This window comes from Ursus americanus, chromosome 7, assembly GCF_024610735.1.
Source record: "Ursus americanus isolate L20-20 chromosome 7, mUrsAme1.1.p, whole genome shotgun sequence".
NCBI classification, from domain to species: Eukaryota; Metazoa; Chordata; class Mammalia; order Carnivora; family Ursidae; genus Ursus; species Ursus americanus.
The window spans coordinates 48,357,399-48,374,771 of record NC_142133.1 but is presented as its reverse complement, the minus strand read 5'-3'; the positions used below and the strand labels follow the sequence as shown (position 1 = coordinate 48,374,771).

At 49.9% G+C, this 17,373-nt stretch overlaps 1 protein-coding gene across 6 annotated transcripts in view; it reads left to right on the top strand.

Moving 5' to 3' along the window:
- REEP1 (receptor accessory protein 1) overlaps window positions 1-17,373 on the top strand; it is a 100,336-nt gene that overhangs the window by 69,242 nt on the left and 13,721 nt on the right. For 4 of the 6 annotated variants that reach the window (XM_087863646.1, XM_045808867.2, XM_045808865.2 and 1 more), the window contains exons 6-7: window positions 6,348-6,503; window positions 13,418-13,595. In XM_087863646.1, the coding sequence (XP_087719772.1) occupies window positions 6,348-6,503; window positions 13,418-13,595 (334 nt within the window). The remainder of the gene's footprint in view (window positions 1-6,347; window positions 6,504-13,417; window positions 13,596-17,373) is intronic. The other 2 variants (XM_045808866.2, XM_087863648.1) reach the window with 1 other exon arrangement.

Here is a 17,373-nt window from a genome sequence, read left to right as displayed (position 1 = left end):
GGGAAATAACTATGGCAGGAAGACAAATTCCTCTCCCTCTTTGTAATGCTCCGAAGAGCCTAGCACAGTGCATTGCACCCGCTGAGGCCTGAACAACCTTGGGGATTCCCCCACCATGGGGCTTCAACCATGACTAGGGTGACCGTATACTTTAATACTTTAATGTCCAAACCAGGACACATCTGAGAGGGGAAGGGGTGCTGGAATAATTACACGAGAAATAGGTGTACATGTGGCCTGTTCCAAGCAAGCCGGGACTTAGGGTCACCCTACTCATGGTTCCATTTACAACTCTCGGACCCCGCCTCTCTCCTCCCGGAAAACACCCTCAACTCACAAATCAGTTCTCCCTCTACTTGTCTACTGCATTTAGTCAGATGGACACACAGAGTGTGAGGTAACTGAAAGACAGTCTCTTACTTCAGACAGATTAGGGGCCAGGTGCCTGGATGAGGGCTCACTCCTCCCCCGTCTTCTGCTCTTTTTTCCATCCTTTGAAGGCTCCCCAGAGGGGAAGTATGGAACTTAAAAGATATTTTGGTTATACTTTCTTCTTTCATTTTTTTAAAATTGAAGTATAATAGACATGAAAGATTACATTAGTTTCAGGTGTACAACATAATGTTAACCCTTTTTATTTTCTTGTAATGTTGAGCCCTGAGCGCTGTCCCTAAAAAAAAAAAAAAAGAAAAGAAAAAAAGACAAAGAATGTTTGCAGGGTTTTTGCATCAACAGGAAGAGTGAAGAAACTTTGTATACCATCTTTTACCAATGTAAGTTGTTACTAATGTTAACATTATTTTATCTTAGAACTGGAAAAACAAAAACAACACAATTACACATGGGAAATTCCTCCCTAGGCCTGCTAACCCGCATCCCACTCCCAGTTGTCCCTAGGGTCCAATCCCTCTCTCTGGTAGTGTGGATGCGTCTTCTCTTTCTACGAAAACTGCTCTGTCGCCTTCCTGAGGACACCCTTTTCTGGGACCATCTGTCTAAACGTCCCTTGTCTCTGAGTTGGCTCTGCGCCTAGACGTGCGGTGTTTCCTAGCCAGTAATTCCACCCAGAGGGAAAATTGAGCCCCAGGTTTTTTTAAGACTAGAATTGGAAATCTCTCTCTCTTTTTAAAAATAATACCCTAGAATAAGGGAAACACAACCTCACTCGAAAGAGAAACCGTAGTGAGAAAAACCAATTGATGAAAAGTTGGAAAACGGTGAGGTGTCCAAGGCCACCCTATGGTTCTTGAACTTGGAAGCACATACTGGGAAGCACATTCCACCTGCCCAGTTCTTAGACCTGGTAAACCAGCCTTGCTTTTTATTTGTCTTATAACTTGAAAAAGAATGTTGTTTTACTCCCTAGAGATCCTATCCCTAGAGCAGTTCCACTGGTACCCATAGCATTGGTAAAGTCTGGTTAAACCACTGCTCCAAGTAGTGCTGACATTCTGTGCATTCGGGATTCTTCTGCCCCAGATTGGGTGTGGGCTTTTCTCCCTAGAATCTAATATTTCCTATTATATCATTAGCTTTTGGAGATGAGGGCCTCTAGATTCTTTTCCTTTGTGTCTTGCTGAGAAAAAAAAAACAAAACAAAACAGAATAAAGAACCCAACAGTGCCTCCTTGTTTAGTGTTCTGTGCTCATAGCTACTCATCAAACCGTGATCGATCTGAACAATAAACTTTTTTGATTCTCTAGTCCTGCTCTGTGCAAGCGGCTCTTTACGTTTGAAGTAATTAGGAGTAAGTACATTTAGAATGCAGTTCCTCAGTCATACTAGTCACATTCCCAGTCCTCAGCAGCCACGGTAGCAGAGGAGGCTGGCACAGACACAGAACATTTCCAACATCACAGAAAGTTCTCTTGGGCAGCACTGCCCCGAGCCCTCTCTGAAACCTCTTGGCTTCTCTTTACCTTCTTTTCACCCCTCCACCTGCAGTGCCCTGGCTTTGACAGGACCCCTCCCTTACCCACTCGGCACTTTGGGGCCTCTTAAATGAGGTTCACCAGCAAAATAGGAAGATGGAAACTCCGCTTATAACATCACCCATGGTGTCGCTCTCACTTCTCCAATGCCTTCCCTGGTCCAGTCCCACTTTCACGCCATGACTCCATTTCCCCAATTTGCCGGCAAAACTCAGGCACTTTGCCTGCGGTTATGGTCATGGTCAGCAGCCACCAGGGTATAGCCAGGCCTTGGTTACAGCCCTAGCATCCGAACAGCTGGGCACAAGCCACAGAGAGACAAATAGTAGTGTATTCCCACTCACTTTTAAAATTCCCACTCAATTTTGCCTTAAAAATAAAACTCTACAAAACAGTTAAGCATAGTTTTTTTTTTTTTTAAGTTCTCTCCCTATTATCCTTATCTTTTATCCATCACTGCTTTATCAGACCTCTTGCTTAGAAAAAATACTGCTTTCAAACCACCATGAAACTTTATTTTTGGAACCAGAAGCTCATTCCCAGAAGCTCAGAAGACTACTGACTTGGGGCCTCTGGCCAGACTGGAGTTGTTTCCCCCTGTCTTTGGTTTTGTGTTTTGTTTTGTTTTTTCTAGCTACTTATCGTATATTAATTAGTTGTAAACTACCTGTTTATAATTAATCAGAGGGCAGGTACTGATTTCCCTTTTATAAAACTTCCCTGTCTGGGCGCCTGCTCAGAAGGTATTTCCAAGGAAAAAGGAAAGACTGTTGCCCCCTCCAGGTCCCCATGTCTCACTTCACTGTCACACCTTTGTGTCTGCTCCCTCCAAGTAGCTGAGGAACATTCCCCAGCCATTGTGCTAGGCTACTTCAAGTTAGCCTTCTTTCTTCTGTTTTAGCCAAGGACCGTGTGACATAAAATTAATATTTAGAATTCACCATGGCAACCGGTTTTAAACACCAAGATTATCTAAACTGTTATGGACAACCTGCTGAAAAAGTTTGGAAGTATTGCCTACCCTCTAAGTCTCCTAAACAAATCGACTTGCACCCGAGCTGAGCTTTCCGCCACTTGTCGAAACAGAACCACTCAAGACGTCTACCATGTTGGCCTCTGTCACTCAACAGCCCATCTTCCTGGATTCCTCTTCCCCTGTGCTTCTCCCAGGACTGCTGCCTCACCTCACTGCACCTGGCAGATGGTCAGGGAGAGGACAACAAACAGAAGACGTAGAGCTACCAGTCCGCTGAGGAAGGGCTGGGAACTCACGCAGATGTCTCTCACCCCTCTGTTCCACGTTTCCCTGTGGAGGTTATAGGTAGCTGGATGTCTCAGTGGGAAGAGAGAAGCCTGCCTGCTTCCCTGGCCTCTGAGAGGAGCCCGCTGGAACCTCGGAGGTCTGCGAAAGCATTTTTAAGATCACGTGTGAGCAGGACGAGCTGCTCCTTGGCTGGGTGATGTGGCACCTTCTTGGTCACCTCCTCCTCCCTGACTCTGCTCTCCCGCTCGCTCCCTTCCTCTTCCCCTGCCCCCCACAGTGTTGGGTGGGATTTCTGCAGGACCCCATCTCGTTCCCCTTCCCCTCCCAGATCATCTCATCCTTTCCCTCACCTTCAGCTGTCCCCTGATGCCCTGGCTCTCAGATCCACTTCTCTGCCGGGGGCTCAAGTACAGCGTTTCTGATTCTCTGCTGAACTTCTCCTCCCCTTGTCTCCTTGGTACCTTTAGTCAGTATTTCCCTAACTCTGAATCTGTCCCCTCCTCTTGTGTCCCGTCTGTCTGATGACAACGAAGTCACCAGCCACCCTCTCAGGCCTTCAGGCTCCAGATCTCCTCTTCCCACTTCACTCTTCAAGTCCTGCCCATTTGACATCCCTTCCCTTTCTCTAGGCCTTCCCCACCCGCTGCCTTTCAGCTCAGACGATTGCAGCAGCCACGCAAGTCTTCACTGCTCCTCTCCTTTCCTGTTTGAGCCCTGATGCTGGCTTTTCCGCCTTGTCCCGTCTCTCCTTAGCTTTCTGGCTCCTCTTGTACTGCACTCACAGCACCACCTTCTGTTCTATTCTAGAAATAGCAACTCTGTGTGCTATTTCTAGACGTTCTCTTTCTGGGCCTCTCCTCCTGTTGGTCCTTCATCTGTCCCTGCTGCCACCTATTTGAAATCCTGTCCACCTTTCAAGGTCAAATGCCACCTTCTCCACGGAAACCTCTTCTGATTCCAGGTAGAACTGTTCTCCTGCTTCTTGGTCCCCACATGGCACTCTCTTGTGATCATTTTAATTTGTGTCTTATCTGCATTCCTAGTAGGTGCTCAGGCAATGTTAAAGGAGTGAAGGACTGTCGTACGTATTTTGAGCTGTGTCAGCTAGTAGAGCAATGCTTAGCATCACGGGTGGGACTTGGAGGTAAGCCGAGCCGGATTAACGACGCCAGCTCCCGCACCCGCCGCCTCCCTTCTGTGAGCCTCAGCTCCTTCACCTGCAAAGTGGGCGTGACCACGGTGCCCGCCACAGAACACTTATGACACAGCGTACCTCAAGTCTTCGCAGAATGCAGAGCTCATACTAAATGCTTAACAAAGGTTGCCTGTCATTCACTTCTCCTGTATGTTGATTTCATCTTGAGGTTGGTCATTATTCTGTTGAGCAGAATAAAAGAAACGTCAGACGCTGGCACTGGGAGCTATTTACAATTCAGACTGTTCTGGAGAGGAAGCTGAGTTTCCCTCTCATGTGAATCTAGACTCTCTTCCTTCCCATCTTTTCTCTGCTGTGTGGTAGTGTGAGCACAGTATGTGGTGCTACCTGGGGCCTTGTCCCAGTCCGCCCTGCCTGTGCTGGGCCCCCCGGGGCAAGCCACCCTCCAGCACTCGCGTCCTGTCCCTCATTGCTCTCTGCCTGACTTTCCATACCGTTGTCTCCTCCTTCCCTTCTGCCTCCAGGTGTGTGGGTCCCTGGGGTCAGCTTACAACCGTGAGCCCCTGCCCTCCCCCAGGAGAGAAGGAACGTCAAACCTGTGGGTTGCTAGAGCAGGCGGGAGCCTTAGATGCCATCTTGTTCACCCCTTACCTCACAGGACTGGACACTGAGACCCAGGTGTTGAGTGGCTCACCCAGAGTCACACAGCTGTGAGGTGCCAAGCTGGGTTCAGAGTGAGACTTTGGAGTTCTCAGTCCAGCATTCCCTGCATCACTCCAAGCACCCCCAGACCCCTCCCCCAACCCCCCCCATCCCCCCATGCTGGGCGGACACTTCCTCACCATTATGTGCTTGGGTCGCGTCACTTGTCCCCGAGAACCCATGGCCGAGTCCCTGAGAGATGACCTTCTGTCACGGAGAATTTTAGAGACAGTCACAGCCCTGGGTGTTTCTCAGGTTGTCTGCCTGCTCTTGTGACCGTTCTATATCAGATGTCCCTCGGAATGAGGAAGGTGCGCTAATATGCAAAAGGCGGCCAGCAAGCGGCACCCAGGCAGGCTCCCTCTTTGCGCTGAGGCCAAGCTGGGGCAACACTTAAATGAGGATGTGGTACATACTAGGTTGAAGGAATTCGATCACACATGTGTTACCGTAAGATCCCGTTCCCTTAAAGCTTCGTCACTTATGACGGTGTGGGCATATTTGCAAATACCACGGTAGCTCTACTTCTCACTAACAGCGGACGAATGTGTCCTGTGGATGCCCCTCCCCCTCCGACCCTCATCCTTTCTCCCCCTCTTGTCCTTCAGCAACATCCCTCCCATGTTCCCTCCACTCCCCGGCCCGGAGGGGGATCTGCTACCACACCAACCTCCCCTCAGTGCCTTTGCTTCTCCAAGGAGGAAGCTTGCACAAGGCAGAGCTTCACAGCCGGGACTCGGGGGTGGACTTGTCCATGGGAGGGCAGGGACATCAGCTGTGTGTGGGGAGTCCTTCCTGGTGACCCCGAAACCCTATCCCCAGGGTGCGGGCCTGATTCAGATGGCGAGGCCACAGTGTCCTTCCCTGTCTGTTGTCTGTCATCTGTCGGATGCTGCAGCCCAGGCTTCACTCAAGTTCGAGCTCGTGCATGAGACCTCCACCAGGTGTCAGCCAGCTGCCCTCTCTCCCTCCCCTGAAAGTGGGACCCACATCTTTGTCATTTGCTGCCTCGTGTGCATTTGTGTCTGGGTGCCCTGGGCTAGACTGTGAGCTCCTTGGGAGTAGGAATCGGGTATCGTGTTTCATATGCATCTTTGTTCCTCTGTGGGGCTTCACACACAGCTTCGTAAACATTCCCTCTGCATCGGCTGCAAATGGAGGAAGAAAGGAGTGAGCGAGTGAGCGAGCGAGTGAGTGAGTGAGCTAGTGTCCTAGCTGAAGACAGCATAGCGCCCTTCAACCCTGTTTTGTAGGCTTGGTGCCCATGGCTTTTTTTCTTTTCCCCTTTGTCAGGTGGCTCGACTCTTTCATTTTGTCTCCTCTTTGGACCTCAGAGAAGGGCAGGTAACCCCGGGGAGAGGTGTGACTAACTCCAGACTGATCCAGTTGGGCAGAGAGGCCGGCAGCTTCCTCTGCCCACCGCCAGCCCGTGGTCTGGATCCGAGCCAGGTGTTTCCTCTCCCAACACCTGTGTGTGTATGTGTGTGTATGTGTGCATTAATCCCAGAGCCAGTCCCACTTCAGCGTCCTTCCAGAGCCTCTTTTGTGTGTTAATTTGGTAGCAATCTAACATTTGATTAACTTACTTGGGGTTTTTTTTCTTTGCTTAATGCCCTGAGAATGAGTTGAATTTGATGATTGATGCTATTGTGGAAGAGATTCTTTCTTTCTTTCTTTCTTTCTTTCTTTCTTTCTTTCTTTCTTTCTTTCTTTCTTTCTTTCTTTCTTTCCTTCCTTCCTTCCTTCCTTCCTTCCTTCCTTCCTTCCTTCCTTCCTTCCTTTTTCCTTTGTGTTAATCTAATGTTATGTCACAGTCAAAGCCCCCCATCTCCATCCAGCATGTCGAAAAGGAGCCTGCTTGGCCCTGATGTTGGAGCATGCGTAACTATAGAGGTTAACTCTGTCGGCGAGGTGGGTACCCCTTTGGAAGGAAGCACTAACTCTTTCTGCATTACCGGTGCGCAATGCAGTTATGCTGGTGGTTTTGTTATCAGTTGCCTGACTCACTAAAACCTGTTGTCTTTGTTCTCTTTGTCATTAGTTCCAGGCGTCCGATGTCTGTGAAGGCTCTCCTGGAGCCTCCCCCTGTGACTTGGTGTGTCCCTCTGGAAAAGAGGACCTCATCAAGGGCTTGCAGCCCAGCTTAGCTGCTGTGCTGAACCCGGGCTCTGTGGGCCCTAATGGCAGGGATCCTATTAGTGGTAAATTGTTTTCCTTGGAATGCCAGATTAGTAAAGGTCTGGGTTTTCCAGGAACACACCCCTTCCCCTGACTAAGAAAAACATCAAAACGGGCACTTGGCTGGCTCAGTCAGTAGAGTACACAACACTTGTTCTCAGAGTTGTGAGTTTGAGCCCCACGTTAGGGGAAGAGTTTACTTTAAAAAAAGATAATTAAAAAAAAAACAACAACATCAAAACATACAGAATTTGATGTGTGTTGGCAGAGTGGCTTTCTCGTTCCTTACCAGTTGAGGGAGAAATTAAAGATCTCAGAGTAATAGAAAGTTCAGTGACACAGTTTACCTCTTGAAGTCTTATTTTCTAAGAGTTCTAGCTAGAAAAAGGGATTAAAGAATCAGGAATGGATTACCCTCCCTTGTCCCAAGGAACTTCTGTGGGATTTCTGGGGGTTCAGGGAGCACAACCATGTTGTGTTGATGTGCCCAGAAAGCAGCCAGCTGGGTCCGTGGAAACAAACAACAGTAACAAAACTGGGTAGACGCACTTACGACATCATAGGGGATGCAGAGGTCAGGACTGCAACAGATTATAGGTAAGAGATTTGTTCTCATGGAAGGCTGAGTATGTCTCCCTTCCCAGTGCCATGATGACAGGCTGTGGAGAGGGTCTTGCAGAGGTGGGCTGGTAAGGACAGTGCTGACCTGCGGTATGACAGCCCCAGAGACAGGCTCAGATGTACCTGAAGTAAGCAGACCTTCGTTCATGAAAGGGCCACAGCATTCTTAGCTTTTCCTGCAGCACATATTCCACACTGAGTGTTGGCTGGGGAGGGAATGGATACAGGACTTTAAACACACACACACACACACACACACACACACACACACACACACACACACACGCATGCCTGCTGGAATCTATTCATCCTTCAGAGTTACCATGGGAGAACCAACATTTATTCTAGAGATTTTCAAATAATTCTAGAAACCGTTATTTTATTTTATTTTTTAAGAATGTATTTATTTGAGAGAGAGATCGAGATCACAAGCAGGGGGAAAGGATAGAGGGAGAAGCAGGGAGCCCGATGCGGGACTCCCTCCTAGGACCCAAAGATCATGACCTGAGCTGATGCTTAAATGACTGAGCCACCCAGGCACCCCTAGAAACCCTTATTTTAGAATTGCAGTCAGAGCCAGATAATGAGCCACAGAACAGGGTCATAGATTCTTAAACTCAGAACTTTCCAGTTGGAATCTTGTTCAATGATTTAATTTACCAATGAGGTTGCAAGGCTGAGAAAGACCAAGGTGACTTGGTCAAGGCCCCTCATAGCAGAGTTGACACTAGGCTCTCGGAGCTGGACAGTGAATACATTGCAGTTTCTGGAAGCACCACTTCTTCTCTGTTCTCATTTGTTTATTTATTTTTTTTAAAGTAGTTCTGTGTCATTCCTTTTTGGTCTCAATGGCATTTGCCAGCATCATGCAAGCCCCGTATTTACAAAAATGGGATCACCTCAAGGTGATCTTGGGAAAGTGCTGTGAGTGTTTCTGAAAATGAAATGGTAATGATTTCTTAAAGGTAATACACGCTTATGGTATAAAATCCTAAAAGCACAAAAGAGCGCACGCAGTGAAGAGGAGGCCGCCCTCCTGCCCCGTCCTCCTCCGTCGTTCAACCCCTTGACCCCTGACGTGTATCCCATAGCGTGGCAGACACCAAGGCTGCACTCGTCAATAAAACGAACAGTCTGGAGGGAAGACAAACCAACGAACAATACCAGTCGTTAAATATAATTGTGCGAGGTGCTGCAGAGAATCCCAGACTGCACTGAGAGCCTATGTCAGGGAGCTGAGCTGGTCAGAGAAAACTTCTCGGGGAAGTGCCAGCCATACTGCATTGAACCTAAAATGCTGTGGTTTCTAAGAAACATTGTTATCTTACGTACCACTAAGGACGACAATATTGCCAGTTAAATTGGGACGGAATGCTTTTGCACTTAGGATTTTTACTTCTACTTATCAGAAGGACTCTTCCAGACTAGTTTAGACATAGAGTCTTTGTGTGTCCCTTTTGTACATACATTAGAAGGAACACAGAAGCACAGTCAATTGGTTGAGGCCTTCCTAACTTCAGTTCTTCACTTTCTGAGTCTGACTCTTCGGAGTCACTTTTCGCCTGAGCTCCTCGGTATCCATTTATGACCACGCCGTGTCCCTCTGTGCCTTCCAGAGCCCTGGTGATGCAGAGCTGTCTCTGGGATTTTCATCCACGCGGCTGATACCCATTCTGCCCGGTTGGATGCTGCCCCTTTCTTGATCTCACCAGAGGTGTCAGTGGGATGTGTTTCAGACAACCGGGACTCGTGTTTCTTCTTCAGGTGGTTCTAATGGTTTGGGGATTGAACACTCAGTTCAGTGGAGGTGTCCAGTCCATGCTGTGGGGATAATCAAATGCATTCATATGTAGACGAGGACAGTGGTGTCAAGACAACAATAATTGTAAGACACACCCCTATTTCAGAGATGAAAAAAGAATATACGTCTTGAAATTGATGAAAATCATTTACAAGAAGTCTAGGAGTAAGTGGGTGCTGTCATTATGCTAGTGAGGGAGTGATGTCAAGGCTCTGCATGGATGTTTCTGTGAGTCTCCTAGTCACAAGACGGCAGCTCCACCACGCTCAGAGGCAGAAAACAGGGAGCGGGGTCAGGCCTTTCTTCTCTCAGCAAGAGAAAATCCCTTTCCCAGAAATCCCTTCCCAGATTTCTCCTTCCACTGGGCAGAATTGCATCACATAGCCCTCCATTGCTACAAGGGAGATCAGAAAATCTGGGGTTTTTTCACCATGTCATGAATGGGGTTGGGGATGACTTTTGGATGGCCGACTAACAGGATATCCCACTGTGGGCAAATTCGTTTGAGATACAGTGAGTTAACCTGAAACACCGTAGGACCTCTCAAAGGCTTTAGTGTGGTAATGTGGCTCATTGAATTATGGAGAATATGGTTTTAAGCTTTAACGAACTTAGCGGATCCAACTTTATTTTCCCCAAATAGGGAGCCCAATTTTGCAGAGTACCAGTGAACGCCTCTTGGTTGTTCCCAGAATCATAAACTGGAGGCTCTCCAGAGCAGAGCCAAGGTGGCAGGGTGGATTGGGGTTCGTGGAAAGCGAATGGGAATGAGGTTTGGAGAGGAGACTGAGCAGAGGTGAGCGGTTTACAAATGAGAGAGCCATATCAATTCTAACCATCTCAGATTGTTTTGACAGATAAAGGCTAATTTGTTTTTGAGATCCTTGTATCCGTGCTGCTGTGATTTCGCCTGAGTCAGGACTATGTTGATACAGAGCTATGATTATCCCTTTTTCTTTCCTAACCTCTGCCACTCCCCGTCTTCATGATGCTAGTGGTAGTGGAGCTAGGCTGGCTGGCTTCTGGGAGTGGAATCTTGTGCTTTGCCCAAAAGGACATGTATGCTGCCCTCTGCTGCTTGCTGTCAGATACACTGCTGAGCACTTGCAAGAGCTGGCAGACACATCGATGGAGTTCGTTCCTGGCCATTTACTGGGCTTGGGGTCATGAAGCCCTTCTGTGTCTTTTTGCCCGGATGTCGTCTTTTGATTTTTGTATGTCAGCAGCAACTTGTGTGTCTCAGGCGGCAGCAGCATCGTCACCATCATCATAATTGGCATTTTTTGGACACGTACCATGCATTGGGCTCTATCATGGCTATTGCATGGGCACACTCTCATGAAATCCTCACCGTGTGGATGCTCCTTGGCAGAGGAGAATATTGAGGAGGAGAGAGGTTACGGTCACCCAGCCGTTAGTGAGAGGACTGTAATTTGTCTCTAGGTCTGACTCTAGAACCCTTGCTCTCAGTCTTCACTTGCTGTCGCTCCTGGTATGGCAACTCTGTGTGGTTATTTGTACATTTGTCTTTTTATATTTTGTCCGAAATTGAGCTGTATTTTTGGTGTTTCCTTATAACACCTAGCACAGCGTCTTGCCCAGAGAACGTCCTTGATAAATAATTGTTGAACAGAAGTGACTGAATGGGAGGAAGACTGAAAGCGAGCCAGCGAGTGGTCTTCCTGGGAGTGAACCTAACACTGAATTACTCCATTGTCCATAGCAATATGCCCCCCCCTTTCAGAATCCGGTTTTGTTCTTTAGTCCTCTCATTTCTTCCAAGTTCTCGATGTCACCTAAAATGCTTCCGAGGGAAATAATCGTGGGTCATCGGCTGATAGATTTTGGAGGGGATTATACTGGGCTGCTAGTCCCACCTGGGTTTTGTGGCACAGACTACCCAACTGTTAATGTCTAGAAGGTGAGCCCTCAGACCCCTTGGCCGCCATCATGCAGAGTGGCGTCTGAGACTACCAGGGGAATTTCTATCTCTTTTTTACATCAGATACCCCTTTGCCTGGATTTATAATTCTAATTTTATTTTATCATTTGAACAGTTTTCTTTTTTGCTGTTAGTTTCCTAGATACGTTTTTATATCTTTGGTAGGTTGAGAACTGATCTTTTTCATATTTTCATGCATCTTTGTTTTATTCTGACATTTCTTCTAGACCTGTCTGGGAGCTCCTTTTGCTTCCCACCTCCCATCTAGCAAACTCATTCTGCATTTGCTCCTTTATCTAACTGGCTCTTTGACTAGTCACTTCTATGGACTGCTCTGCTTTGCTGGCTGTTTTCATTGCCTTTTTTTTTTTTTTCTCCTTAACTAAAATGAAAAAAGTCCTCCAAACCCTTTGCCATGTTGAAAGCATCCTACTAAGCTGTTGTGGTCCTTGTTTGTTTCATCAGTCCCACCCCCAACCCAGAGCCTTCTCGTTAGCTGTTCCCACTGATTTTGTGCTGATTCGTTGGTTCTGTGTAATCTGTTGTACCTTATTGTCCCCAAGTCCTCTAGCCCTCAAGAACCACTCTTTCCTTCATTATCCAAATAGAATACCTCCCCCCTGTTCCCTGCTGTCCCATGTACCTATGGGAAGTCTGCAGCCCCTCCCGTCTTTCTTTTTTTATAATAATTTTTTATTATAATGCTTTGATTCATTTTTTTCCTATTAAACACGAATTGAGCCTAGTATTAGCAGGGAGATAGCGAGTGTGCGTGTACACACACACTCTTCAGTATTTCTGACGACACCCAACTTCCTCCATTTGCTTGGTGGTTACTTGCCTATCTCCTTCCGCTCAAACCCAACTCAATTCTCCATAACTCCAGTCCCCTACCAGACCCCAGCCCCCTCTCAGCTTCCTTCTCCCCAAACACAAGCTCCCTCTCCAGCCCCTGCAGCACCCCTGAGGCAACGCCACTCTCCCTGAGCCTTCACTGTGATCTTTTTCACTCTGACACAGATTCTCTCACCCAGACAGCAGGGACCTTCCCCTTCATAAGTATAATGGATTGATCTTGCTTTCCCAAACAAAAGAACAATTTTCCCCGGAGATGAATTCTGTGACTCTCTCAGAATATGAAATGGTTATAGTCAGCAGGGTTTTTTTTTTAATATCATTTTTTTCCTCCTTCCTGATTTATTACCTTTTGGGTATTTTATGAAGCTCAAATGTGAGAGTGGAAGTAAACGTGCCTCATAAACAGTAACATGAACAGATAAGAGAAATTGCTGTTGTCAAATATGAAAAAAAAATACTGGCTGAATTTTATTTCCTTTGACAAGAGTAAGGACGGAGCACATAGATTATTAGGTTTTGCTCTTTCTGACCAGGTTCTTGTGTACTGGGAACTGAGCAAAATGTGGCTATGAAGGATTTGTGTTTACATATAGCCAGAGAAGCAGCAAACAAGCCCTCGAGAGCAGGGACTGCAGGCAGCAGTCACGTCCTTGGCCCTGGGTCTGTCTCCGGCTCTAGCTCATTGTGCGAAGTGGGCATCTGAAGGAGATAAAGGAGCCCGGAGCCAGACGAACAATTGCTGAGACCCACAGGAGGCCCTGGAACATTCCAGGCCTTGACCCTCTCAGAGCTTCCAGCAAGTCCACCAGGCACCTGCCCCTCTGCAGAGTCTTTCGAGGTCTTGAGTGCCACCCGGCTGACTGTCAGAACCCCCTCTTGGCCTTTGAGGTGTCTGCCCCCCACGAATGCCAGTGGTGTGTGGGCCAGGCCTGTGACGTGTGCCCCCTCCTGTGTTGTATGCAGGGACAGGGTGCCTTATCGGAAAGACTCCGGAGCTTCAGCATGCAGGATCTCACCACCATCCGGGGCGACGGCGCCCCTGCCCCCTCCAGCCCCCCCCCACCGGGGTCTGGGCGAGCCAGCGGCAAACACGGCCAGCCCAAGATGTCTAGGAGCGCTTCTGAAAGTGCTGGCAGCTCAGGTAGGTGTCACTTCCCTCTTCCCCCTTTCCGGTTTGGAGGCCTTGCTTTCGCTGCGAGCGGCGCAGTCCACCACGCGGCATGGAACCTGGAGTTGCCGTCCACACAGATGTCTGTCAGGTCGTGCCAGGCTGGCCAGGAGGCAGAGCACCACGCGGGCCAGGACGGAGGCTGGCCTGGGGATGCTGATCAGGGGCAGGATTAGGCCACCTGCGCCAAAGGGTCTTGCCTGCTCCATCTGATGATCTGAGGGTTTGGGGGTGGTTGGGGAATAGTGCCTGAACCAAGCCTGGAGGCAACAAGCACAGCTGCGCCAAGGCAGCTTTCTCTGCTCTCTTCCTCTTGCCCCTGTTCTCCCAGGAGGGCTTACCTGCACCTGAGTGTCTCCTCGTACCCGCCCAGGGCTTACGGCTCTTGTGGTCCCTTTCCCTTCATGAATGTCTCCTGACTTTCTCTCTCTCTCACTCTGCCATCTCCTCCCATCCCTGAGCCCCCATTCACCAGTCACATCCTCAGCCATGACGTGCCAAGGGCCACACTAGCTCCGAGGTCTGATTCCTGCGGAGACCACGGCTTTATGGAAACCACACCTGTATCCCGATGTCCAGGTTGCTTGTATTAGCATTGGCCTGGGGGCCTTGGTAAACACGCAGAGTCCTGGGCCCATCCCCGGAGGATCCCGTAAGTCTGGGATGAGACCCAGGTATGTGGTGGTGTTGAGAGACCCACTGGTGTCTGACCCATTAGTGGGTTTCAGGCTTGCAGAGGGCAGGGGCATGGATTAGGGGCAGGCAGGTGGGCCAGGACTCACATTTTCCCAGACCATTCTGGAGAGATTCCAGGGCCCTTGGCTCTCAGGAGCTGAGCACTGCCGGGTTAATGGTGAAGGGGGTGCAGGGGCCAGTTCTGGATTGCCACCTTGACTCCTCATCCTTGGTGGAAAATTGAGCCTCACGGGTGGGAATCGGGCCACCCTTTTGGCGCCTGTGTCTGTGACATATGCCTGGTGGCTGCCCTGCTTGCTCTTAAACGTAGAAACAGGGCCACACAAGCCACCTGGACCCTGACCCTGAGCTGGGAGGTGCAGCCCGCGGTGGGCGGCTTGGCCCCGAGCCTCAAGGACTCCACCTGACTTCTGGGGGTCTTGGACAGGGACAGGGAAAGAAGAGGTTCCAAGGCTGCCCTCGGAACGAGGACTCATGTGCCCTGCCAGGGAGAGGAGGACAGCTCAGAGCCAGGCCAGGTGTCCATCAGCTCCCTCCCTCTGAGGAATATCCCACTTTACCCTGGCCCCAGGTGTGAAAATTGTGGCTTTGTTTGTTGGAGGGAGAGATTTTAACTCTGGCGGGGTTGGGAAAGTAGAAGCTTGGCCGTAGGGATGAGGATCACCTCGGGGAGGGGTAATCTTTGGAGTGAACCCTCCCCCAGGGGAATTTGGCAAGGAATCCCAGAAGGGCAGGCAGGAAGGGACCTCAGGATCGGTCAGTCTAACCCTCGGATTAGAAGAGACAGAGGCGCAGGGAACTGTCACACCAGTGACTGGCGTTCTCCTGAGGCCTCCTGACGCTGGGCCGGTGCCCGCTGGACGTTCACCCCCGACCGGTACCCGCTGGGCGCTCACCCCCGGGCCGGTGCCCGCTAGGCACTCACCCCTGGGCCAGTGCCCACTGGGCGCTCACCCCCGGGCCGTCTAGGTTTCCTTGAGCAGCTACCGCTACTGGCCGCGGTCTCAGAAACAGGGACAGGAGCTGGAATTAGGTATCACTTCCACCTGTGGTCATGGAAACTGTTATTTGGAAGAAAAACAGACCCCAGTTCTGTGAGGCTTGGAGGGCAGAGCAAGAACCAATGGGATAAAGTTGGATAAAGTTCCGGGGGGGGGGGGCAGCTGGTTACTAGCTATGTGACCTGGGCAAGCTCTTACCCTCTCTGAACCTCAGATTCCGTATCTGTACACGAGGATGACAGTACCCATTTGCAGGGGTGTTTTAAGGATTCAAATAAGATAATCTGTGTAAAAGTCTTAGGCTCATGCCTGGTTCTAGGTAGTAGCTGCTATTATTGTTCCTGTTGTTATCTAACTCACCCATGAAAGCACTTTCTCATAGGAGAGTGTCCAGGGGAGAAATGGGCTGCCTTGCGAGGACCCTGGCATTGGAAGGGCCCAAACCAAAGTTGAATGGTCATGTACTGAGGCTCTAGGGAGGTCTTCCTGCTGAGACCTCTCCTTGGTGGGCGATTCAGGGCAGCCCAGGACATGGGAAAGGGAGAAGTCTGGCAAGGTCTGAAGGCGATGGGAAGCATCTCCTGGGCTTTGACCATTTTCCCAGACCAGCACCAGACAGACACGGGTTTGGGACGCTTTGTTTCGGTGCTGGCCCTGCCGCCTTCCATTAGCAGCGATGCCCTCTGCCACACCCCAGGACGCAGGCTGAGCCCGTGGAGCTGACGGAGAAGCAGAGAACCCGCGATGCTGCAACATGACGCTACACGCCCCTGTGCTCGCCCTTGGCCACAGCACCTGTGATTCCCGGGGACAGAGAAGGGAGGTGCTGACCCAGCAGGGAGGGCAGGGACTGTGTGGCACTTGCTCCAGCTGTTCTGGGGCCTAAAATAAAAGTCCTCTCAGGAAGAGAGACAGGTGAAAGATGACCCAGTGCCTAGGGCATGGGGCAAAAGCGCCCGATCAGAGGCTCGGGGGCAGTTGGGGATCGAGGTGCCTGGAAGGAAGTCTGGCAAAGGAGGCGCAGCTACAAAGGGCTGGTGTCCCCTCCCTCCCCGGCTGTGTGGGCCTTGGACACCGGGCATGGTCGTGTAGGGCCCGAGTCTGGGCTCCCATCCTGCAGGGCGACCGTGGCCTGTGCAGAGCAGCAGATGCAGGGTGAGTGAGGCAGACATTGCCAGCCAGTTGCCACATTTGTTCCCACTGGGCCTTGGTTCAGCCTCCGACCGTTTCTCAGAACGATACCCCAGGCGGTCACTACCGGAGAATTTGACCCGGGCACGGAAGAGGAGCGCAGTTCCCTTGAGCTTTCTCCTCTGAGAAAAGGGTACGGTAATCCCTACCCAGCCTATGTCTTAGGGTTGGGAGGAGAGCAAACAAGAGAATTTGCAAACCCCGGACAGGTGGCCGCTGTTGAAGACAGCTTGGCAGCAGACAGGTGAGAGGCGGCGGCTGGACCCCATGGAGTTGTCTGCAGCCGTGGGAGGCAGTGGTCTCAAGGCACATCCAGGCAGATCTCCAAAACCTGATGCCTAGTGAGAAAAGGACAAAGAGTGAGATATTATGTAACAGTGTATGTAAAATAAAAAGACATGCCCATGGTATAAAATAACAATATGGACTTTCCAGGAACACATTGCCCTCCCTACAGAATTGTGTTAGACACCCTTTATTGAAAGCTTGGCGTTGAATCCCGGGAAGTGTACAGAGGGTGTTAAAAGAATGATCCTTGCCTTCCATGAATTTGGAGACAGTCAGCATGTATTTAGTAGGCACCTACTGTATACCAAGGCCCAGATGTGCACCTAGACCAGTGGAGTTCGCAAGGCGACAGCCAGATGACTGACACTAAGCACTAAGCACTCTGGAGGGTCATCGGTCAGTCTGAGAAGGTTTCCTGGAGGTCGTTCTGAACTGGAAGGCGCCGAGAGGAGGGCTGTGTGGGCAGGTGCGGTGAGAATTATTTCTTCGAGGACATAAGGACTGACCTCTGTGGGCCAGGCAAGGGCATTTTCTAGCACCTGAGAGGAAGCCGAATCTGGAATGCTCTCCTCCCC